General features: G+C 36.3%; 5 protein-coding genes across 14 annotated transcripts; 3 read left to right on the forward strand and 2 right to left on the reverse strand.

Annotated features, from left to right (window-relative positions):
- Positions 1–6,615: 6,615 nt before the first annotated feature.
- On the forward strand, positions 6,616–8,252 carry LOC120084924. Its single transcript, XM_039040733.1, has 4 exons — positions 6,616–6,982; positions 7,055–7,320; positions 7,441–7,623; positions 7,935–8,252. Exons 1-4 carry the CDS (start codon positions 6,616–6,618, stop codon positions 8,250–8,252), a joined length of 1,134 nt encoding a protein of 377 aa, XP_038896661.1.
- Positions 6,892–12,947, reverse strand: LOC120085701 (solute carrier family 25 member 44-like). Of its 7 annotated transcripts, XM_039041850.1 has the most exons (6): positions 10,775–12,947; positions 9,168–9,474; positions 7,908–8,136; positions 7,504–7,573; positions 7,078–7,379; positions 6,892–6,975 (listed from the first exon to the last, which is right to left on the reverse strand). In XM_039041850.1, the coding sequence occupies exon 1, from the start codon at positions 11,920–11,922 to the stop codon at positions 10,870–10,872; it is 1,053 nt and encodes a 350-aa protein (XP_038897778.1). In that variant the 5' UTR covers positions 11,923–12,947; the 3' UTR covers positions 6,892–6,975; positions 7,078–7,379; positions 7,504–7,573; positions 7,908–8,136; positions 9,168–9,474; positions 10,775–10,869. The 7 variants fall into 7 exon arrangements, with proteins under 7 accessions (XP_038897778.1, XP_038897775.1, XP_038897780.1 ...); XM_039041847.1 differs by having other exon boundaries at positions 7,078–8,136; positions 9,168–9,364; positions 9,451–9,474; XM_039041852.1 differs by lacking the exon at positions 7,504–7,573 and having other exon boundaries at positions 7,078–7,272.
- Positions 12,948–14,281: 1,334 nt separating this feature from the next.
- On the forward strand, positions 14,282–15,179 carry LOC120085703 (17.3 kDa class II heat shock protein-like). The gene has a single exon (XM_039041854.1). It carries the CDS (start codon positions 14,385–14,387, stop codon positions 14,856–14,858), a length of 474 nt encoding a protein of 157 aa, XP_038897782.1. The 5' UTR covers positions 14,282–14,384; the 3' UTR covers positions 14,859–15,179.
- Positions 15,180–16,216: 1,037 nt separating this feature from the next.
- On the forward strand, positions 16,217–17,164 carry LOC120085929 (17.9 kDa class II heat shock protein-like). Its single transcript, XM_039042254.1, has one exon. It carries the CDS (start codon positions 16,491–16,493, stop codon positions 16,959–16,961), a length of 471 nt encoding a protein of 156 aa, XP_038898182.1. The 5' UTR covers positions 16,217–16,490; the 3' UTR covers positions 16,962–17,164.
- Positions 17,035–22,034, reverse strand: LOC120085928 (28S rRNA (cytosine-C(5))-methyltransferase-like). 4 transcript variants are annotated; one of them, XM_039042253.1, is made up of 13 exons: positions 21,688–22,034; positions 21,273–21,331; positions 21,053–21,103; positions 20,347–20,482; positions 20,171–20,256; positions 19,798–19,896; positions 19,635–19,688; positions 19,345–19,489; positions 19,035–19,096; positions 18,586–18,673; positions 18,398–18,478; positions 17,912–18,073; positions 17,035–17,807 (listed from the first exon to the last, which is right to left on the reverse strand). In XM_039042253.1, exons 1-13 carry the CDS (start codon positions 21,932–21,934, stop codon positions 17,551–17,553), a joined length of 1,527 nt encoding a protein of 508 aa, XP_038898181.1. In that variant the 5' UTR covers positions 21,935–22,034; the 3' UTR covers positions 17,035–17,550. The 4 variants fall into 4 exon arrangements, with proteins under 4 accessions (XP_038898181.1, XP_038898177.1, XP_038898178.1 ...); XM_039042249.1 differs by having other exon boundaries at positions 19,035–19,090; positions 21,688–22,032; XM_039042250.1 differs by lacking the exon at positions 21,053–21,103 and having other exon boundaries at positions 21,688–22,030.
- Positions 22,035–22,602: the final 568 nt, after the last annotated feature.

The following is a 22,602-nucleotide window of genomic DNA, read 5'->3' on the forward strand; positions in this document are numbered from 1 at the left end:
TTAAAGTACACAAACCATTTACAAATCTATGAGTATGTAGACTAAACTTATAATTTAATATCATTTTGCACTATGTATCACCATATACGGTTTTATTTACTAATTCCTAAACTTGATTGGGTTGAGAGAGTTTCGTGCAAATGACCTAAAAACTTGTACTAAAATTAAAATTTTCAAAACAAAATTTTATAATCTATTGCTAGCATCATCAAATCATTTTTCTCTTCTATATTAGAGGCATATATAGATTGGGTTGAGTTAGATTGAGGGTGTTTTTAGGCCAACTCAAAAATTAGGGTTGATTGGGTTGACAATTCAAATGACTCAAATAAAGTCTTGAATCCAATCCAACTCAACTCTTAAAATTCGGTTTGGGTTGTGGGGTTATAACTTATATTTTCTTTTTCGTTAAAAATATGTAAATTTATATAATAACTAAAATGTCGTAAAATTCAAATGTTAAATACCATATATCCATGATACTTTTTGCAAACTTTAAATAAAGATAAATATCATAACAATTTAAAAAACTATTAAAAATTCACAAATTAATCAATAAAAAATAATCAAACTTTAAACGAAGGGGAATATATATATTACTAATGTATATAAAATTCGGGTGGGGTTTGATCAATTCAAATTTTTTTAAGATACCCATGACCGAATCCAACTCTAAAAAAATATAAAAAATTTAATCAAACTAAATCCAAGAATAAAACCAATTCAACCCACCAATTACATTTTGAATTGGATAATCTAAATTGTTCGAGATTCGAGATTCTACTGTCTCGTTCACTTTACTTTTTCTCCCTAGGGTTCGTTGGTTGCTCTCACCCTCTAATTTAGATAAGGTGTGAGAAAACTTAAAAGTGAAATTCCATTTGGGCTCAACCTTTTAGGTCAATAATATATCAAATTATTCATTTGAATTGGTGAAACAATATAGTTATTCTAGAACTGACCTTACCGAATCACCACCTCGCAACCTTTAAAAAAAAAAAAAAAAAACCAACCGCCCGCCGCGAGCAACGGTAATAAACTAACTCCCGCGCTTTAACAAATTATTAATTATACCCCTTCACTCAAAATCCTCCTCATCCCCTTCCAATGCAAAATTCCGCCAATGGCAGATTCAGGGGACGGCGAGTTCCCATCATGGAAATTCCATCGGAATTACCCTCTATTTACCGACGACATTCTCAGTTTCATGGCCCAAATCAAACCCACCGCCGCTGAATTAATGGCCAATTCCGCCGCTGCAGACCAAAATTTAATACCGCCCCCTTCCACTTCCGGTGAAGCTCCGGCCCCTGCTGACGTGGATTATTGGAGTTCTACTGTGGGGCCCTCCAGTGGTAATTACTATTTCTTTCCCGGCGAAACTAGTCATCGGGAACGTCAAGAGCAAGAAAATTTTCAAAATCAGGGATACTACGGCGACGTCGGCGGTGACGGTGGCGGTGGTTTCAGTAGGCAACTTTCGATTACGCCTGAAATTAATACGTTTCAACCTATTACTTGTAGTTGCTGCCTAGTTCTTAGAGAAATCATTCATACCAATGGTTAGTTAATCGCCGCTACTATCTTGCATTTAGCCCTTTTCCGTCCTTTACTTATCCAATCATTATCCATTATGTGACAAATTTTATTTAATTTTTTTAAATATATATATATATTTTTTATTTTTTCATTATGTAGTTGAAATGGTATGCAAAACATAGATGAAGGGATTGAGAATAAGTTAAATCCGTCAAACTTAGATATCGGTTAATTAGTTGATCAGTATACACGTATACTTGATGTCTCGCTCAAGAAAGGAATTCAAATCCTAATATACTCAAATAATGATTCAACATGGATCAGTTATAGAATGAAGTTAAAATATCACCCAAATATTGTTTTAACTTTATTAAATTTTGTGCAAATTTTTCTTCGTATACATTTGGAATACACTACACAAATAAAGACTCTTGAAATTTGAGGGAATGTTAGGACAAAATTTAAGATTTGCAATGTTATTATTGCGACTCAATTTCTTTTTTTTAAAAGAAAATAAATGGATTTGAACACCATCATATACATTTTAAGTCTGTTTTGAAACATTTATAAAGGTGAAATTATTTGGGGTTTGTATTTAAATAAATTGTAAATTTTAGTTTTTTTTTCCCCCGTAATTTGACCTAAAATTTTGAATATTACGTTGGTTTATTGGAGATCAGAAAATGAAATAAATTTGTGGGTATTTTGAAAAGCAAAGCTAATATTGAAGTGATATATTATATATTATATATTATGGTAGGTATCAACACGAGAAAGCTGGAGATCCATGGAAGATTCGGAATACTATGGCATGCAGTTCTAGAAGAAAGTTTCCCCACCATTGGTAGCACGAATTCTTCAAGCTTCACACAATACAAAATGTTCGAGTAAGTTAACTTCCAAGTTTGTATCTATTTATTTTCTGTTTAATAGAATTTTTAATTTTTAATTTATTATCAAATAAATTCTTGAACTTTCAAAAGCGGTTAGACATGCATACAAAGATTTTTTAGATATAAAATTGAAAGCTTAAAAATTAATTAAATATTTATAAATTAAATTTATAATTTAATATTTTATTTTTTATTTTTTATTTTTGTTGGTGAGCAATATCTAAAATTTGGTTAATGTATTTCTAATAAATCTTAAAACCAATTATGGTGATAAAAGTTACTTTTTATCAAAATTGATTACAAGAAGGTTTAATTGAGTTTTCTTTTTCTTTTTCCTTTTTTTTTTTTTTTGCAAATTTGATAATAAATTAACTAAAATGTTAATTTAACAAAAAATTGGATGGAAATTCAGTTTGTCAAAGAAAAGTACAGAGGAAGTGAAGCGTTTCATGATGCAGTATTATTTGAATCAAATGGTCGATGAATACTCAACTCTTCCGGAGCCATTATCTGATTTTTATGATGTTTTGTGCATTGGTTTGGATTGGGATGACGACGACACCCCTATGTTATCCTCCCCTCAACCACTTTCCTTCTATCCAGGTTTATCCTTATTTCGACTTTTTACGAATTGTTTGAAATGACTTTTTTAAGTAGTTAAAGAACATATGATTGGTTGTTTTGTGTCTTTGTTTTCACTATTATGATAAGGACTAGTTTGTTGTACAAGATTTTTGTGTATATTTGTTGACATGTGTCTATGTCTTGTTCCCAGAATTCCCTTTGCTTGTGTACTTTATTATCTTCGAGTTTTATAGTTTTGTCAGATTTTATAGACTGTTCTTTTAATGGAACTTGAGTTAATGAACCAAGTCATTACAGACATACTCTTCATTTTCTAGATTGTTATGATCATTATCAAATATGTATCTTTTTATATACCTTATGCCTTAAAGTCAATGATTTGTTTGAAATGACTTTCTAAACGTGAAAGAAAAAATATAGCTTCTATACACTTTAATACTATAATCATATATTTATATTAAAAAATTATTTTAAATAAAAAAAATTACTTGAAATATTTTCAAATATAACAAAATATTACTGTTTATCAGTGATAGACACAAATATGTTGTCCATGTGTATTTATCACTAATATCATATTTGTGTTTATCACTAATAAATAGTAATATTTTGATATATTTATGAATAAATTAATTTATTCTTCTATATCTGAGAACGGTCCAAATCAAAATATTTATAAAACAAGTTTGACACGTGTCAAATTGTTATTTCAAAATTAACTATTAGGTACAGATAAACTGAAAATGTGCTTACTAATTCCATAACTTGAGTTGCAGAGGGAGAAGAAGAATTCGATGTAGAAGAAGAGAGAGAAGATCAAATCCAAATGGAGCAACAACCACATCCGGCGCCTGAGTTCGGAGGTCGCCGGCGAGTTCCTCAAACACCACTTGCAAGACAGGTCCGTAAAAATGAAAAATCCTCCGACAGAAAAAAGAAAAAAAAAGCATATAATGGTGGTTCATAAAAGCAGAGTAAAACAGAGTGACTCTGTTTTTTTTTTTCCTTAAATGTCAATCGGAACAGAGACAAAGAGCCGGAAGAATGACGGTGAACGATTTGAGAGAATATCTTCACCTTCCAATCAGCGAGGCAGCGAAGAAGATGAACCTTTGTCTCACTGTCGTCAAGAAGATCTGCCGCCGAAGTGGGCTCCGCCGCTGGCCTTACAGAAAGGTCCTTTATTTTTTCTCCTTTTTCTAATTTTTCTCCCCAAATGTTTTCATCATTAATGGGGTTTTCTTGGAAAATGAAAATGGGATGTCAGGTGAAGAGTTATCAGAGGAAGATGGAAGCGTTGGGGACGAAATTGAGATCGAGAGATGCAGAGACGAAGGCCAGAGCTGAGGCTGAAATGGAAAGGCTACGCCAAGAATTGGCTCAGTTTTGTGCTGGAATTGTACCTGATTAAAACGCCGTCGTTTCTGTTCTTTTCTCCTTTTCTTTTTTCTTTTTTCTTTTCAAAGATTTTATTTGTAGGATTTTTAAGTGAGTAATTAGAATAAAGAAAGGAAAAAAAAAAACACACAGATGGGAGAAAGGAGAACATTATAATAAAAAGTTTAAAAGTTCATTAAAATAGCACAATTCAAATCAAACTTAAACTTGAATTTAATACATTTTTAAGAAGTCTGGAGGGAAGTGTGAGTCCTATAGTCTTAATGAACTCTAAAATCCGTTTCCTCCTAAATTTAGGGTAACCCTCTCAAAATTTTACTGATTTACTTTTCATTACTTCATCAAGACTATATATATGAATAATGTCGCCGTCTGAGAAAGTTCATTATTTTTAACGGTTAAGAGTAGGTAATTCATTCTCCACATCTTTATTTCTATACATTCTATCCCATCATATCAAAATTTGTACCAAAATGAGGATTTCTAAGTTTTAGGCATGTAGGTTAAAGGACAGACAAACAGACATGTCTAATTCTCCAGGAAAACAACAACAATTTGAAGCACATAATCCTTTTCTTTGTTTTTTTATTTTTTATTTTCTTTTGTGAACCTTGCTTCCACATCAAAGGGGAATCCGCCTTTCAATTTATTATTATTATTATTATTGTATACAAATTAATAGTAATGTCCATTAATATAAATTATAATATGAAGCAGCTCTTCTTTTCTGAAAAAAAAATAAATAAATAAGGTAGTTACTCCTTAGCTAAAAAACATATTATGATTTTATTTTAGAACAAACCAAGTTGTGATATGATTTTTATTCTTCCTTTCTTAAGAGACTCTGACTCCTTTTCAGTACTATTTCACTTATTCAACTTTTAAATATAAGAAATGTGGATTTTTCGATGTTAGTCTTGCTTCTGCTCGCTGATCTCGTGTCTAAGAAAAGACTCTTTATTTAATCCTAACCCTAACCTATTATATTATGCTTTTTCCACGCCTCTTCTAGTCTCTCTCAAAGTTCAACCACTCCCAACTCCTCCATCGATGGCAGTTGTGAGCGCAAAACATTTAGATGTCCAGTTTTCGAAACAGAGAGAGGCTTGATGTTGATTAAGGTAAGCAAATTTACAAACTATACGTCGCCACATGTGAAAAGACAGAGTCAAATCGTGATCGATACCTAACCTAACCCTTGTTCCTACTTAACTTTTTTCACCCATCACCTTTTGTATACTCCACTTGTTCCTTTCGCCTTCGTAAGCAAGCTATCTTTTATCATTGTGAGGCAACTTAATACGGAAGGCTCATTGTGAAACCTTGTTTGTAGGCATGCTTACCAGAGGATTGGTGAAAAGGTTTCGGATTCACCTTCTTGACTTCTAACTTACCTCCAATTCCCAGGTCGATAACAAATTGATGGCATCGTCCTCACTCCATTCAATAGAAATGCTCAAATCAATTTGTGTATTTATTATTACAAGTTACTATCAAATAATAAGAATTAAAATGTTGATCTTGATCTTTGTAATTCATTTTTCTAAGAAGTATTGGGAGTCTAGTTAAAATAATAAAATAAATAAATAAAATGCGCCATTGCAACTTTAATTAAAAAAAATTGAAAATTGGACACATTCTAGGTTTTGCTTTTTTGCAAACATATCAAAAAACTTCCACCTGAAAATTTGATTGCTATCTGATTTCTATGTGATTGCTATGGAATTGTCCCACCTACAATTATAAAAAAGTTGAAGTCATGACTTTGATGTCTTAAAATGTATTGCCATACAATGCAATTTTTCTAAAAGTCAGTAAGCAAGAATTGTTTGTTCGAAATTTATAAGAATGTTGATAAAATTATTAATGAATAATTATATGGACTAAGCATAATTGTGTATAAGACATATTTAACATAAAAGGAAGATCCTTGGTTTAGTCGACTAAGCATATTATTTACTATGTTGGAATCTGTGATTAACTACAAACCAAATCTAATTATAAATTGATACAGATCCCAAGTAGTAATAAAGTAATTGAAATCGCCAAATTCCTAGGCGTAAAGTCCTAAAATCCCACACCATTGAGATGTTCGAAACATATTCAAGAAATAATCAGATCCAATGCCACCACCATTTTCTTGAATTTAAGCTCAAGGACATGCAGTCAATATCACACTGATCTTTCAAAATCCTAAAAAATGAGTAATCTTCAAACAGTCGTTTGTGTCAAAAAAGTGAAGCAAGAAGCCATGGAGGATTGGGATGAGACAATGCCGTTACCTGGAGATGTAATCGAAGGGGTTGCAGAAGGTGATAACGACGAGCTGTTCATATCGGCCAAGGCCAAGGCTGATCTTAGTTCGCATCTGGGCAAGATCAACCAGCAGTTTGAGGTTGTCTGGTTGAAGGTGAAGCGTGGAGATGCCACGCTTAAGCTTCGAGCACGCATCATCCAAGAGAAGGCATCAATTTTGCAAAGAAAATTTACCATTCGAGCGGCAACTGATGATCGCCATGTCGCGATACTCGGCGATCTCACCTTGGACCAGTGCTCTGAACTGCAGGGTGAGCTGGTTTGTAAACAACTTGAATTGAAGGGATTTGAATTGAAAACATAACAAAGTTTGATGTTTGCAGAAATGAGTAGAAGAATATCAAACCTGGATGGCAAAGAATTTAACAGAAGAGGTGTGAAATATGAATGGAGCAAGAAACTCGACCTACATCTTCCTGACCATCGTTCTTCAGTCATAAGCTCCATCCTGTTTATGCCATTGAAAGGTGAGCACTCCATGGAGGCCACGACTAGCCGGTGTATGGCCTGGTTTTGTGCTGCAGTTTCTTCAGGAGCACCTCTGGTGTTTGTCAATATTCAAACAGAACAGATAGTTAATGTAACTCAGGTAATATGCATATCGGCTTGATTGTAGACCTTAATTCAGGTCACTCCTTAACATCCCATCTGCAAATCCGATGTTGATTCTCACTTTGTTAGTTTGGTTTAAAATTTTCTTCATACGAAGAAGAGAAATAGGAACACAGGAAAAGAATCATGGTGGAGCAAGCAACAAAACAACACTCCAAACCTGCGAGTTGTGCATGGAATAAGGCTATGGTTTCTGCCTGGAGTATCAGAAGTTGCACTTGAAATGATTCCTGAACCGGGGGAAGTTCGTTTCGGAATGGATATCCAAAGAACCGAAGAGGTAATTACATACCCAATTTGTAAGTTTTTTTTTTCTGTTTCACATTCTTTGTTTCATAGTTCAGTTATATGAAGAAACAAGAAACTAAAAAGAGTAATAATACAGAAACGGTGAAAAAATACATCTTATTGAGAACGGCAAATGAGTAACAAGAAATAGGAACTATAGAAATTACTAAAAGACAAGGCCTAATTAACTTTTTCAATCCAAAGCATTAAATTTGAGAAAAGAAAACTTGTATTGTTGAAGAAATCAAAATATTCTTCAAGAAAAAACATAGAGACCTGATGCCTGATGGTGTTTTGATGCAGGGTTTCATCTGTGTCAGTTCGGTGACAAAAGGTTCTGCGGCTGACCGTTGTGGACTTGGCAGGCTCTTGGAAGAGGCAAAGGCAACCAACTATCTCCTGTTGATTTCCCGATTAGAAGGAAAGAGCGTAATCCCATCAAACGTAAGCTCTACTGGGCTAATTCACTGCTGCGACCAAGCCGAGATAAGAAGCACTCTTGTTTCTGCCATGGATAGAATGGATAATGTTAGACTCCATATCATGGCTTTGCCCGATGGTTCTGATGCTCAAGCAAATGAAACCTCTAAGCTTCAAACAACCCGAAAATTTCTCCCTTAAAAGAACCTCACAGGAATTTTAACATTCAATATAATGTAAACTCTTCAATGAATGAATATGCAACCAGGTGGTATTTAAGAATGGTGTAAATTTTTTTCCAACTTCTCAAAAACAATTTTTTTTTTTCCATATAGAGAATGGGTTTGAAGGTTTGTTTTAGTAATAACGAGTAAATACTAACTCATGAACAGAGAAAAAAGTTCTTTCTAATGCAGTTTGAGACGAATCATTCCTCAGATAGCATCTCAAACCTACCAATCTCAATCAACAAGTCATCGCACAGACAAGAAAATAGACGAAGCAGAAAGACAACAGGCTGATTTCGACAAAGTCAGACTGAAGCGTAAAGAGACCAAGAAACTAAGAATTATTGCCTTTCTTCAAGAACAGGAGGGAATTCATGTCTCGTAAACGTACCAGCTTGTAACATATAGAATGGGTTTGTTACTAAGGTCCTCCAAGTAGTATGACAAATGAGACTTGGCAGAAAATAATCCTATCGAACAGATATTCAGTGAGCAAACATAAAACAGAAGAGAAACTCATAGCATCAACCAAGTCTTGATTTGACAGATATTTGCCCCATTGGAATAATCACACATATACAACCTAATTTTCTAAATATTTAGCAATAGACTGTGAAAAATCCACCCTCACATGAAAGATCCTCCAAAGAATAAATGGATACGTTCTGACCTCCTTTGTTAAATCCATGTTCTCATGCAAACATTCTCTTTACGATCATTCAACACCCACATTCTATTTTGGCTCGACTGATGTGACATTAACGGAAGTAAGCAAAACCCTCAAATCAAACATAATGATTACAAATTATCTCTCTCATTTAGACTTCAAATTCTCAGAGTAAGTATAAAAGGCCAGGAAGAAATAGAAGACATGAAGATGAAAGTTCACCTGTTGAGAGCTGTGTAGGCCTCCCTCCAACACTACCTTTTAAAGTTATTTCCTGATTGTTGTTACATCCACTTCTTAGTAATGGTATCCTTGAAAACAAAAGTTAGCACAACTTTACAACTGAAGGATCCTAACATTTCTGAACTGGATGAAACCGGTGGCCGTTAGTTACTTATAGGATACTCCTCTGTTGCTTGCTATCATACAAGGAAAACAGACAGAGGATTCAATTCAAACACTTCATTATCTCTCACTGAGCAGACTGAATCATTAAAGCACAGACCTTATTTGTTTGTTTTGTTCTCCCCTGCAAATGAAAGGAGAGAAAAACTAACTAAAAGAAATAACGAGTATCAATTTGTAGCAACAGTGACGAAAATAGATACAGAACATTAAACATAAGTAGCTAAATGTTAACAGTGCGAGACAAGATGCTGGAAGGGAGATCAGTTCATGGAAAACAGAAATTTAGCTTCTTAGATGATGGTGATTAAGCCTCCTCGTTCATCAACACTACTGAGTTATAGGAAACAGAAATTTTAACCATGAAGCATTGGTAGTCACAAACAACGAACAATAAAGAAAAGTTAGAAAACCACAAATCCACTCAAAGATGGTGAAAGGCAAAAAAGCCTGTGTCAAATTATCTGTTACTTTGGATCGTTTTGTGATTGAAAACTTCTGGACTTGGACAGTTTTATAATGTAAATGCACTTCTTTTTCTTCAGAACATTTCTCACAACCATGGTACCAAAAATGTTTCTAATTGGTAAAAAAATGAAAGAAGATTATCTATGGTGAAAGTTCAATTAACAGCAAATTCATAAGGCAGTATGCACCACAATCCTCTTGAGAACAAACAGACATTGAAGAAATAAGTAATCAAGATTCTTCATCCTTGCAACGAAATACAAACCTTAAGGAGATAAATAACAGTGGGATTTTCACTTTAGAAGATGTTAAATTAAAAAAAAACTTATGATTTTTGTTGACTCCACATCTACTAGGGGTGGCCAAAATGTAAGGGCTTGGAATGTTTGAAAATTTCTCCAAGTTCCTGTTGATCTTTCAGAGAAAATTTTTTATGACTTCTAATCATTATTACTCCTGGAACCGACCTTAGAGTGAATGAAGCCTCCCAATGTATTAGTGGGGTAGGCCATGAACACGAGGCGATCATTATCAATAGTAGGATTTCCCGCCCAACAACAAAATTGGAAAAATAAGTCGATACTTTGAAACTATCACTCTGGAACAGGTGTAAAATTCGAAATTTAAAGTTTAATACCAAAAGAACAATTAAAAAAAAAAAAAAAAAATCTTCAAATTTGAATGATCAGATCTTCATAGTTGAAAAGCAACAACAGTCAGCAAATAAGATAGGCCTAGTAGAAGATCACATTTCTTGGAAGCATACAATAGAATACAAATCATTGATAACTAGTTTATATTAGCACAAACGTTTGTACAAGGGAAATGAAAGGAACAATGAATTGCCTTATTGATAAGGTGTAAGCATTACAAGTTTTCATGTCATTTTCAGTATGATCTTGAACAAAGTCTACCCAACAACAGCGGAATTACTTAAGTAAAAGAAAAGGGCATACATTATCTGCCTCGAGGAAAATATCCAAACCATTATTGTATATGGTCAGAAAATGGCAATCATGTAACTTGCAATGTTTCCTTTGTATATCTATCATCATCTGCTCGAACAATCTTGGTTCTTAGTAGACAGCCGTTTGAGAAACTCATAGGTTGTGATCATGGTGGTCGCCGACATGGCCATCGAAGCCCACCTCGGTCCAAGCCCTCTGTAACAAGCATTCAGCCCGCCTTCCTTCACCAAGTTCCTTACCGTCTGCAATGCTGTTAGAGGGCGTCTTTGGCCATTTTCTTCTCCATCCAAAACTTGCAATCTAGTCTTGATGGTATCCAGTGGCATTGTTATGATTGCAGAAACTCCACTGGCCAAGGCTGCACTCAACCCCTGAACTGCCACTGTTGCCTTAGAATCTGCTTTAAAGCCATAGCCACCACTAATACAACTCTCATCCTTCTTACTTGTGTAGTAGCCTAGACCACTCCAAATGAGTCTGTGAGCTACAGAGTAAGAAGTCCACCAAACTGCATTTGATGGAGCATATGTCAATATTGAAATCCCAAATCCCCTATATAATCCTCGCAAACCATCAGCATAAATGATCTTTCTAAACGCGTCAATACCATTTTTATAGACGCAAGAATTAAGATTAGAAACACTGGTTTTAGCATTGATATTGCAGCCCTGAACCATTAGTCTTTGGCTTACAACATCTATTGGAGTCCAGACCAATTGAGCAGCCATGGCCGAGCTCAACCCTGCAGCTGCATTGGCTATAGCCATGGCTGTGGTGTCTGAAAAGCCTAGCTTAATCGTTGCACTTCCAACACCACTCTTGGTCACTTCAAGAGCTGCCATGTAAAAGGCTCGAGCTGGGATAGTTCCCATTAAAGAGGTTCCAAACCCTCTGTAGAATCCTCTTAAGCCTTCATGACGCATGATAGAATATGACATTTTAAAGCATGATACCTTGGTAGCTGAAACCTGGAGTCGAGTTTTCAAAACAACAATAGGATAAAGTGCTGTTGATACACCTGAAAATAAAGCAGCCCCCAGAAAAAAGAATTTGGATTTGTCTAACATATCCCAATCAATCTCTGCTGGAATATGAATTTCAGAGGTTGATTCATCCTCAGCTGCATCCAGGCTCATCTTAGCCAGTTCTAACACTAATCACAAACGACCCCAGAAACCAGATACCCGTCTTCCTTCTCCAAACTATGAAATCACAGTTCTTATCTCGTCTAACAGAACTAACTCATAAAAACAAAAACAAAAACACTTCAAAAATGAAATCCAGAAAAGACCCAAATGAAAAGGGTCATAGAAACGAAAAGGGGAGATCAGAAGCTGAACTACAAGACACAATAACGGCAATAAATGGAGTAATAATGCTTTCCTCTTGTAATAGATTCTGAGATTGGACTCATCTCACCACGAAATCCAATACGATCGTGGGGTTCCTTCTCAGAAGTCACAACCCAACGCGGCAAAGGGAAGGGGAAAAAATGAAATCAGGTGATTTCAGCAACAAAATAACACAAACCCAAATACAGAAAAACTCCTTAATTGGAAAGGAGAAAACCCAGAAAACAGAGTGTAAGTCTGAGAGCGAAAATGGAGGCGAAGGAAATGAATAAAGAGCTGTAAGTAGGAAGAAAGGACAAGATTTATGGAGGTTCGCGAGGGTTTTGAGGATCGAGGAGGGTGGACACGTGTCCATCACCATGTCGAGGTCATTTTTAGACATTAGCCTCTTTTAAGGATGAACCCAAAAGCCAAAAAAGCCACAATTCTGTGGGTTATCCATTTGGGTCTTGGTCTCTTCTGTTTCCATTGTCTCTTCCAAGTTGACACTTCCATTAAAAATTCCCCCATTAACAAAACCATACAATTCTTTATAATACTCATCAGAAGTCAGATCCTAAGTATTCATTTTTCTATTGTTTCTCTGCAATTTTGATTGAAATCCCATTTTTGGGGTGGTGAAGAACCAGAGTCTGGCAACAGAACTAAATCAGCACATAGTTTTTGCTCTGACACAATGATAATCACTTCATTTTTCATCACTTCTGTACAGTTCTGTTAAAAAAGGTGACGGCTTCGTTTTTGCTCAATCTATTTGCAAATCCATGGTCGGTTTCAGAGAGATTAAGGGAAACCATTGGCTCTTTGATTTGGTTTGGGTTCACATTTTCGGAACATATTACGGCGAGAACAGAATGCGGAGCGTTTTATGGAGAAATGGAATTCTGTGGGCTACCGACCTACTAATATTGGGCCGGTATTGCCTCAGGCCCATTTTTCGCGATCCATTCTCTAAGCCCGATATGAAGGTGGGCTTTTTGGGCCGAGTATAATGGGTTCGGCTTAACGGGTCCACATGTCGGAGAATTGCTCATCGGCTGCTAATGCCACGTCGTTCTAGGCTCAATTCCACGTGGAGGTTGTCGTTTAAGATGGAAGCCACGTACGTAGCATCGTGTAAGTGATAAAATTCACCGAAAAGTTTTTTGTTGGCTGTGTGGCACATTGAAATCCATCAACCTATTCCTAGCTGTTTCTCTCACTTTCAAATTAACTTCTTTAAAAAATGATTCATTTTATTTTGAACTATATATATTTGAAAATTGGACTTGATTTTTCAAAAAAATTTCTTCTTTAGTTTTCAAAATTTGACGTTCTCAAAACCATAAACAATAAATCTATAAATCGAAAGTATATATAAATGATTACCAGAGACTAAATTATTATTATTAATTTGAATTCAAACTATATGCGTTAACTATGAGTGAATGGTAAAACTAAGAAATTTTTAGATAAAAGTAGTATTAATAAGTTTAAATTATAAAAATCAAATATTATCCAGTGCAGTGTTGACTTTTAATTGTATGAGCAATGAATAGTTAATTTTGAAAGTGTACGATAAACTCTTATAAAAACAAATTATTTTATATCTAATAAATTTCCTAATTTTATAAGTTTAGAAGTCCATTGAAAATTACTAGGCTTAATTGGAAGATTCCAACTTTTAGTTTAAATAATACATGTGAATTATCACCAACTTATATTTGCTTAACCTGAATAAAGACATTAAGAAAAGTCATATTTAAAAAATAGTAAATTTTTAAGAAATACTTAGTGCATTATTGTAAGTTATACTATTTTTATATATTTCATTTAATTATTTAATCATAAATTATCATGAATGTGTTTAGAGTAACTTTCGTAAATTTATTTTAAAAACAAATCAGTTATAAAATACTCCATCGTAAATTTATTTTAAAAAGAAATCATTTATAAAAAATGGAGTAATTCACAACTGTTCAAAATGCTGAAAATAATTTTTGAAACACTTTAATTTTTTTTCCTTTTTTACATGTGTGTGATTATATTGAGTATTACTCATTTTATCTCTCCACATTTTTTTCCTTTTTTTGGTTTTATTATTATTATTATTATTTTGGTTTTTTCTTCCTTCTCTAATTCCAACCGTACCCCCAGTTCTTGTAGGAAAAAAAAGAAGGAAATATCAAATTCCGACCCCTATATATACACGCATGTAAGACATAAACATTAATCCTGAATGCCCCTTTCCACAATAATCACCAAAAATGGACATAGCCAAAATGGGATTCGACCCAATATTCCTGAACGCCCTCCACGACCTTCTGGACTTCACCGACGAGCCAGGGCAGTGCAGCCACCACGCGCCGTCACGCGCCTACGTGAGGGACGCAAAGGCGATGGCGGCAACTCCGGCGGACGTGGTGGAATATCCAAACTCGTACCAATTCACCATCGACATGCCTGGCCTGAAATCCGACCAAATAAAGGTCAAAATAGAGGATAGCCAGTTGGTTGTGAGCGGTGAGAGGAAGAGAGAAAGTGAAAAAGTTAAGGAAGGGAAACTTGTGAGAAAGGAGAGGAGGCTGGGAAAATACTTGAAGAAATTTGGCCTCCCGGAAGCCACCGACACCGACAAAGTGTCGGCGGCGTACCAGGATGGAGTGTTGTCGATCATGGTGGAGAAGAAGCCGCCGCCGGAGCCCAAGGCGGCTAAGAATATTGAGGTTCATGTGGGGTGAGGGCTTGTCTTTGTTTTGTTTTGTTTTGTAATGTAATAGTAATGCGACTCTCGCATTTTGTTTTGTTTTGATTTTTTTTTTTTTTTTGCTTTTGGGAGGTTTGTGTGTGTGTGTGTGTGTTTGGTACTTCTTCTGGGTTCGTTGGGTTGAATGGATGTAAATTTGTCGGAAAGATGGCGATGTGCATAGAATGAATGCTAAAATATCGAGTGTGTTTATCATGTAAGAACTCCAAAAAGAAAAAAAAAAAGTGTTTTATCATGTGATGTCTATAATAAATTTTATTGCCGTTGAAACCTTAATTTTTTTAAGGTTTTTATGAATTTTTATGATCAAATATATTGTGATGTCTATAATAAATTTTATTGCCGTTGAAACCTTAATTTTTTTAAGGTTTTTATGAATTTTTATGATCAAATATATTATTAATAGTGATTATGATTAATAAATTTCGGCTCATTTTCGAGGTTGGAGGTTACAATCCCTCGTCCCATATAAATAAAAATACGGTTAAGAAAAGAATAAAAAGTTCTGGTTCTAATTGTCAAAGTGAAAAAGAAGTTAACTGTATTACTCGGTTACATTTTTTTGGTATATTAAATATGAAACAAGTAGATCTAATCTTACGCCGAAAAGAAAATTTAATGTGAATTATATGAGAGTTGTTAACGTTGTTGAATTCACTCATATTGACAACTTGTATGCAAAATATTGATTAATAATTTGCTGATTAATTAAGGAGATAAAACTTTGTTTACTAGAGTTTCATTTTTTTTTTTCAGTGTAACAATCGGAAGATCGGGAGATTCAACTATGATTTAGAAAGGAGTACATATTAAAATTTACTCGTTCAATTTGACATTGTCAGATATGTAAACTTAAAACTACAATCTTGAGACGGGGTACATCAATTATGATAGACATACATGATCTACTCTAATGATAATTTTGAATCACAACTTTTGAACGATTGTTTGAAAGATTGTGAGGATTATTTCACAAATAGCAAAAGTTCAGTATTATTTATAACTTAACATAGAATTAATAAATTCTAATAAATTTTTAGAACTTTTTTACCATAATAAGACAAGTAGGTGATTAATAGAGATTAAATGCAGGATAAAGATTACAAATTTCTAGTTTATATTAAAGTTTAGATTTCAATGTGAGGAAATTGACAATTAAAGTAAAAATTCACAAAAATTTACTGACTTCAGGTAAAAGTTAAACGTTCACCTGCCCTTGAAAATTTTTTCCTGAAAAAGAGAAATATTGGAAAAACCAATTAAAAGTTTTCTTCTATTTTTTTTTCTCCATAATATTCTCAAACGACAAGGACTTTATTGTCATTTTATCCTCCGTCAACTTCCAGAACTCAAACGAGGAATGCGATAGAAGCTCCTGGAACCTCCTTCTTCCAACTCTTCTCAACACTTCCAGAAAATTCCTCCTCCTTCACTCTCACTCATTCACAGCACACACACCTATAAAACCCAACCGACCATTCTTTGATCGCCACAACGAAAATAGCTACTCCAGAGTCGAGAACATCTTCCATAACCAAAATTTTCCTTCGCACAAGCATTTCTACTGTGTTCTTTTCCCAGAATTTCTCCAACTAACAAGAGGAAAATGGATCTCAGAATCATGGGCTTAGACTCCCCAATCTTCTCCACTCTCCAGCACGTGATGGACCTCGCCGACGAGGCCGACAAGTCGTTCAGCGCCCCGACCCGGACCTACGTTCGGGACGCCAAGGCCATGGCAGCCACTCCGGCTGACGTCAAGGAGTATACGAATTCCTACGTTTTTGTCGTGGACATGCCGGGACTGAAGGTCGGAGACATCAAGGTTCAGGTTGAGGATGACAATGTGCTACTGATAAGTGGTGAGAGGAAGAGGGAGGAGGAGAAAGAAGGGGCTAAGTATGTGAGGATGGAGAGGAGAGTTGGCAAGTTAATGAGAAAATTTGTGTTGCCGGATAATGCCAACACTGATGCAATCTCGGCGGTTTGTCAGGATGGTGTGCTCACTGTGACTGTGCAAAAGTTGCCACCACCTGAACCTAAGAAGCCCAAGATCGTTGAGGTTAAGGTCAATTGATGGGGCGGGGAGTGTCGGTAATTCCTACGTCCAATCTTTGGATCATGAGTTTTCAGAAAATGGCACATGGTGTTTTTTTCTTTTTTCTTTTTCTCTCTTTTTGGTGGTTTTCTGATGTAATGACTGTTAAGTGGGGGTTACTTTACCTCTGTAGTGTGTGTTGAAGGTTTATGTTAATGAGTATTTTAAGGTTTTATCAGAAATATCTACCGTTTGCTGTTCTATTTGAACGATTTTTTTCTCCTTTCCTGGGTTGGTGTCGTATAAATATCCAATAATATCTATGAGCCGCTAAGCAATATTATAAACTTAAAAGATAACAATGAAAAGCTAAGGTCGAATTGTAATGTAAGTTCTACTGACCTGAGCAGAGTTGTTCAAGCTTGAGATATCTTTTCAACTGATTTTGTATCGCCAAGCGTTCCTAATGGTTCCAATAGCGCCTGCGGTGGAACATCTTCCCCAATCTAAAAGCCCTCCGAGAGAAGGTTATGACACATTACTATCAGAAATGACGTCTTTTACTTTAAACTAAAATCCATCGATTGATTCTACTATGCTTTGTTTCGAAAATAATCAAATTATTCTTCTAGTTTTGGATGGAGTGGTTCTTTCTCCATCGTGTTCTTGTCGAAAATGCATACTGATACAACCACAGTTTGGAGATCTTGGTAGGAGGGCATGCTACTGCTCGACTGTTTCTGACATTTCTACCACGATATCTAAAGCTTTTATCTCTATTTGATCTGCGGGGGAATGGCTGCGTTGTGCTCTGCTTCTTCGTAAAAAGAGCTATGAAGAACCCTTCTTTGTCTTCCACAGGATCGGTTCGGAGTAGATGGTTAGCTGCATAATGAGAAGATAATTTGGAATGTTTTATCGTGCAATAAAGTCATAACTAAATTGAAGAGGGGGAGTTGAAGAAACACCAAACAATCTTTGATATTTACCGCCAGCGAACACTGGGAGACCTCGTCGCTGCCACTGTGGGAAGGGAGTATCCAGTTGAAAACCATGCGATTCAGCAAGAGGTAATAGTGACTGGACGACATCTTCGTTTTCAACTTGATGAATGGAACAAGTACTGTAAACAATTCTCTCTACGGCTGGAACTGCAATGAGATGACATTGGTCACGAGCAGCAAACAGAAAAGGTTTGATGGCAAGATGTGAGGTGTGGATCAACTTATTAAGGGTCGTTCAAGGATCAGGCAATGTAATGTTTATTTTGAGCGGTTTGGAGTAAAATATGAATATATTATAGGGAGAGTAAAGGGGTAGTTGAGAGATGAGGAAGGAAAGGACAGGGGAAAGTCTTTAAACCTTTCGAACATTAAGAACGTGTGAAGATTTTCTAATGTTCTTCAATATATTAAATCTACTTTCTTATTGGCTCTATCCCAAGAAGAAAAAAATGTACAACGGGATGAACTCACAGGAAAATGCATGCGCTAGAGCCTTTCTCTGGAAGGCGGCGAGTTTGTTTAGTCGTTCAAGGTCATCCTCAGAGGTTTTTCCTGCAAAATTCATGATGATATGATGGAGGTAGCAATCAATAACCAGAAGAAGATACAACAGATAATAGATTATGAATGTTGCCAATTAAGTCAATGCTTGGAGTTACCTTCAACATGTGATGGGAGCAAGTGATCTAATCTAGCAGCTGCAGTTCCAGATCCAGAGCAGGAAGGATCCAAAAGAATGGCACGGACCTTAGAATATAAAGAGGATGATATCAAGAACATAACATTTTTCAGCTGAACATCAGTAGGTTGTGGCAAAAGATTCGGTTTCGGTCTACACCTACTCGAGCAAATTAGAAATCGTGAAGTATTCTAATCTCTAACTAATGATGGCTACGGCTATTACTTCCATCATTCTGTCAAAAGTCAAAACCTGGGGGGCAATGGGATTTCTCTGTAAAGGCTTAAAGCTATAATGCTTGGCTGATCCAACCACATCTAAGAGGTCAGCATTTGAAAAAGCAAAAAACGAAGGGGGGGTTAACAACTTCAACCACGATTGCAGAAGCTTTAGTTATTCATGAAGAAAAGATGATCACTGTGAACTTACTTTGGATAATGAAGGATCTTTTGGATTAAGATTGAGGAAATCCCCATGCAAAACTTCTATATCTTGCACCAAGGTTAAGGTTAATCGAGGTAACGTACAAGTTACAGGAAAATAGCTAGTAATGGCATAAACGGGAACATAGCTTTACCCTTCAGTCTTCAACCCATTAAAATGGCAGGCTCACAAGTGAGGCAACTAATCCAAATAAAGAAAACAATATAACGCAATATTCAGATAGATAGAGAGCTGCTATCAAGTATCTACAACAGCCGTAGACAACACTGTAGACAAGACAATCGAGAAAGGATACTAGAAGCGCCAGATAGTTTGATAGTATGTTGTAAGCGTTTGACCCTGTTTTCATTCAATTCACATGCGATGATCCTTCCTTTCCCCTTCATGAGAGAGGCAAGGTGGACAGTTTTGTTACCCGGAGCTGAACATGCATCAAGGACCTTCAATAATACAAAATATCAGAATGGAAAGTATTAAAGCTCGAGTAATTATGCTACGGGGAGGATGGACAAAGCTAAAACACGTGGTAAAATCAATCCAAATTCCAAAGTGAACTTGAAGTAAATACAGGTGATATGATCTTACTTCCCATCCTGGTTTGGGATCAAGGGCTACTGCAACCATTGAACTAGCCTTCCCCTACAAACATTCATACCCTCTTGTTGTTATACAACAAAAAGAAGAACAGATACCTTTGACCTTAAATATATGCTTCGTGATAATTGACTCAATAAAACTAGAGACTTACTTGCATGAAGATACTTCCATCTGCAACCAGAGGATGATCATGTAAATCACTGCCTGGAGGAAGTACCAAGAGGTCAGGAACCATGTCATCCTTCTGAACCTATTTGACATAACAAGAGCACTATTAAGGAATTCTTCTCGAGCGTTGTAATGGAGTATAAACCTTACCAACAACAAAACTCAGGACAGATTTTATTCCTACGTTAATTATGCATCTTTTAAAAGGATTGGTTAAAGGGGCTGAAAGGCACTTAGAATAATTAATAATTTATAAAAAGATGAAGTGTGCATTAATGGGAAGATGATCCCGTTGTGGCTATTGAACTCTACTGGTATACACATCTACAATTATTAGGAAAGATTTCGGAACTCACTGCATATTTTTTGCCTAATTCTTTTATTGCTGTGTGAACCTCCATCTTCAGAGTATTCACGCGGATGAAACGAGGCCTTGAAACACCTGAATCAATGATTCTCTTCAGAGCTGAATAAGCTTGATAACTAAGTTAGTAGAAATCAGGCCAGCAACAGATTTATACAGAACTCTCACCAGGATCATCCCCAGGAGCTATTAAATCTTCAATATTGCTTGCTTTTTTCTTTGACAAAAGCTGTCTAACCACAGATTGTAAAGCACTTTGCTGCCGCATGAGAAACTTCTCTGCATCGCCAGCTAAATGAGTTTTCTACGCACAGTTCCCATAAAATAATACCAATCATCACCAAATGTAAAATAAGCGAGCTACAGAAGTCTCAGTAGCAGCAGCTTCTGCATATTCATTAGACACTTAATTGTAACAATACCCTATCAAAGTATTTTCTACTGCAAACTTACTCTAAAGTCTAAGCCTCTCACCAAAGGGGGAAAAATGTTCTGTATTGAACTACATGATTTGGCCTCCAAACTCCTACCCGACCCAGTAGGCAGTAACTCTTGATGGTATAAATACGTCTAAACTCAAAACCACGCCCATATAATCTTTTAGTATAACAATTTGGGAGTAGGGGATTTGAACATTTGAGCTCTTTAAGCTAAGAATATGTCTTATGCCAGATAAGCTATGCTCATGTTGTCAAATCACACCCAATAGACAAAACTGATCTCAAGTAAATAAATTTAAAAATGTCCTGGGAATTTAAACAATAATAAATACTCCTCCAGCTTGTTCAACTATCATAAAACATTTTCAGAGTCGACCTTTTATAATGATAAACTGATATCGTCTTGAGCTATGATATACATGTGAGTAAAATACCTGGCCTAAGAGGATATCATACATGATGACATAAATTAATTCCTTCTGCCTCTGCAACAATATTAGGTTAGTGTTATGGCGTGTTTTGAGTGAATGAGAAAACTATCCGGACAGAACTAGCCAAAACTTGAGAAACAAATGAACTGCAAACGATCATGGTAAGAGAATAACTGTCATCAGACCAGATCTGAGAGCAGCTATAAAGAAGATGCATGAGTACCTTCCATTTGTTGCTCAATAAATCAGCAGCCTCAAGCACATCCTTGATTACGGGGAGGTCTAATAACACAACAAAAAAATTCATAGAGCTACAAAACGAACCTTAGCGGTTATGCTACAACGCTGCAAATATCACCACAGATGAACGAAGGCAAACCTAATTACCTAGCTTGCATAGAATCATTCATATCAAATAAATAGGATTCCAATTATCCATAAAATTCATTGCTCAGCTTTCCATTCAGTTCGAAGTTGCAGAGCTAAAACCGTGGCGTAACAATATTAATAATCTAAAATGCAAACGCAAAGCAAGATGTTCAACTAAAACCAATATTCCTATTTACATCTACACGAGAATCGGTTTGAAAAACATTTTCAGCATTCATTGCGGGAAAAAGTCTTTGTTCAGAACTTACATTTGAGAGTCTTGCAAACAAGAGCGAATGTGCCCTTCTTATTCCGAACAGATGGAGCATAAACGAGTGACTTGATGGAGGCGACGGCTCGACGTTGAGCATCTCCCTCAAGAACACGGCGCAATATCTTCGCCGCCTCTCTCCTCGCGAAGTATGCCGAACGGTCGGCGTTGCTCATCCGCCGATTTTCTGATTTGCCGGCGGTTCCCGACGCCGATGGCTTGGTTCTGTTGGTAACACGCCCCATGGCTTCCCAGAATGCACACTCCGAGCTCCAGTCGATAGTCGATACCTTGCGAAGGTCACTGATCCCGGTTGGGCTGTGAAATGACGTCGTATCATAAGATAAAATTGTCGGCCTTAGCCTAGTGACGGATTGCACTTTTGAAGGTCCAAATGGCCCAATGTTTGAATTTGCACAAAAAAGTAGGGTTGGTAACGGAGTCGGGCCGGGGCAAGGAGCGTCCCCCGGCTCCGGCCCCGTGGAGAAAATTGTCTCCGGTGAGGACGGGGGCGGGGATTCCCCGTCGGGGAAACGGGGTCCTCGCGGGGCCCCATTCCCTGTTTTCCCACGGGAGATTCTTCGTGGCAGACTTCAACGGAGGGGGAGGGATGAGCGAGAGCGAGAGGGGAAGGATGTTTTGTTGCAGATTGCAGAGAGGGAGAGGGGACTAGGGAGGGGATAAAAACATATATATAAATTCGGGGTCGGGGTTGGGGCGGGGATACCCCGAATAAATTTTTCGGTTTGACCCCATCCCCGGTCCAACCGGGGAATCCCCGTCCCGTCGGATTTTTTTGTCAACCCTACAAAAAAGTAGCATTCTACTTACGTAGTTGTATAAAACTATCGGCTACACTCGAAAAGATTGGACACAACCACGAACTCTGACCATCTCTCTCACTTCTTTCTTC

The sequence above is a fragment of the Benincasa hispida genome, chromosome 9 (assembly GCF_009727055.1).
Source record: "Benincasa hispida cultivar B227 chromosome 9, ASM972705v1, whole genome shotgun sequence".
Lineage (NCBI taxonomy): Eukaryota > Viridiplantae > Streptophyta > Magnoliopsida > Cucurbitales > Cucurbitaceae > Benincasa > Benincasa hispida.

Excerpts from the sequence above, each read along its gene's own strand:
- LOC120084924 (XM_039040733.1), top strand. The coding sequence starts at position 6,616 with ATGAGTAATCTTCAAACAGTCGTTTGTGTCAAAAAAGTGAAGCAAGAA. Across the intron at positions 6,983-7,054 it reads CCAGTGCTCTGAACTGCAGG|AAATGAGTAGAAGAATATCA; the intron begins GTGAGCTGGTTT and ends TGATGTTTGCAG. Across the intron at positions 7,321-7,440 it reads AGATAGTTAATGTAACTCAG|AAGAGAAATAGGAACACAGG; the intron begins GTAATATGCATA and ends CTTCATACGAAG.
- LOC120085701 (XM_039041847.1), bottom strand. The coding sequence starts at position 11,922 with ATGAGCCTGGATGCAGCTGAGGATGAATCAACCTCTGAAATTCATATT.
- LOC120085703 (XM_039041854.1), top strand. The coding sequence starts at position 14,385 with ATGGACATAGCCAAAATGGGATTCGACCCAATATTCCTGAACGCCCTC.
- LOC120085929 (XM_039042254.1), top strand. The coding sequence starts at position 16,491 with ATGGATCTCAGAATCATGGGCTTAGACTCCCCAATCTTCTCCACTCTC.
- LOC120085928 (XM_039042253.1), bottom strand. The coding sequence starts at position 21,934 with ATGGGGCGTGTTACCAACAGAACCAAGCCATCGGCGTCGGGAACCGCC. Across the intron at positions 21,104-21,272 it reads TATTGAGCAACAAATGGAAG|AGGCAGAAGGAATTAATTTA; the intron begins GTACTCATGCAT and ends ATATTGTTGCAG. Across the intron at positions 18,674-19,034 it reads AAGATCCTTCATTATCCAAA|GTCCGTGCCATTCTTTTGGA; the intron begins GTAAGTTCACAG and ends TTATATTCTAAG.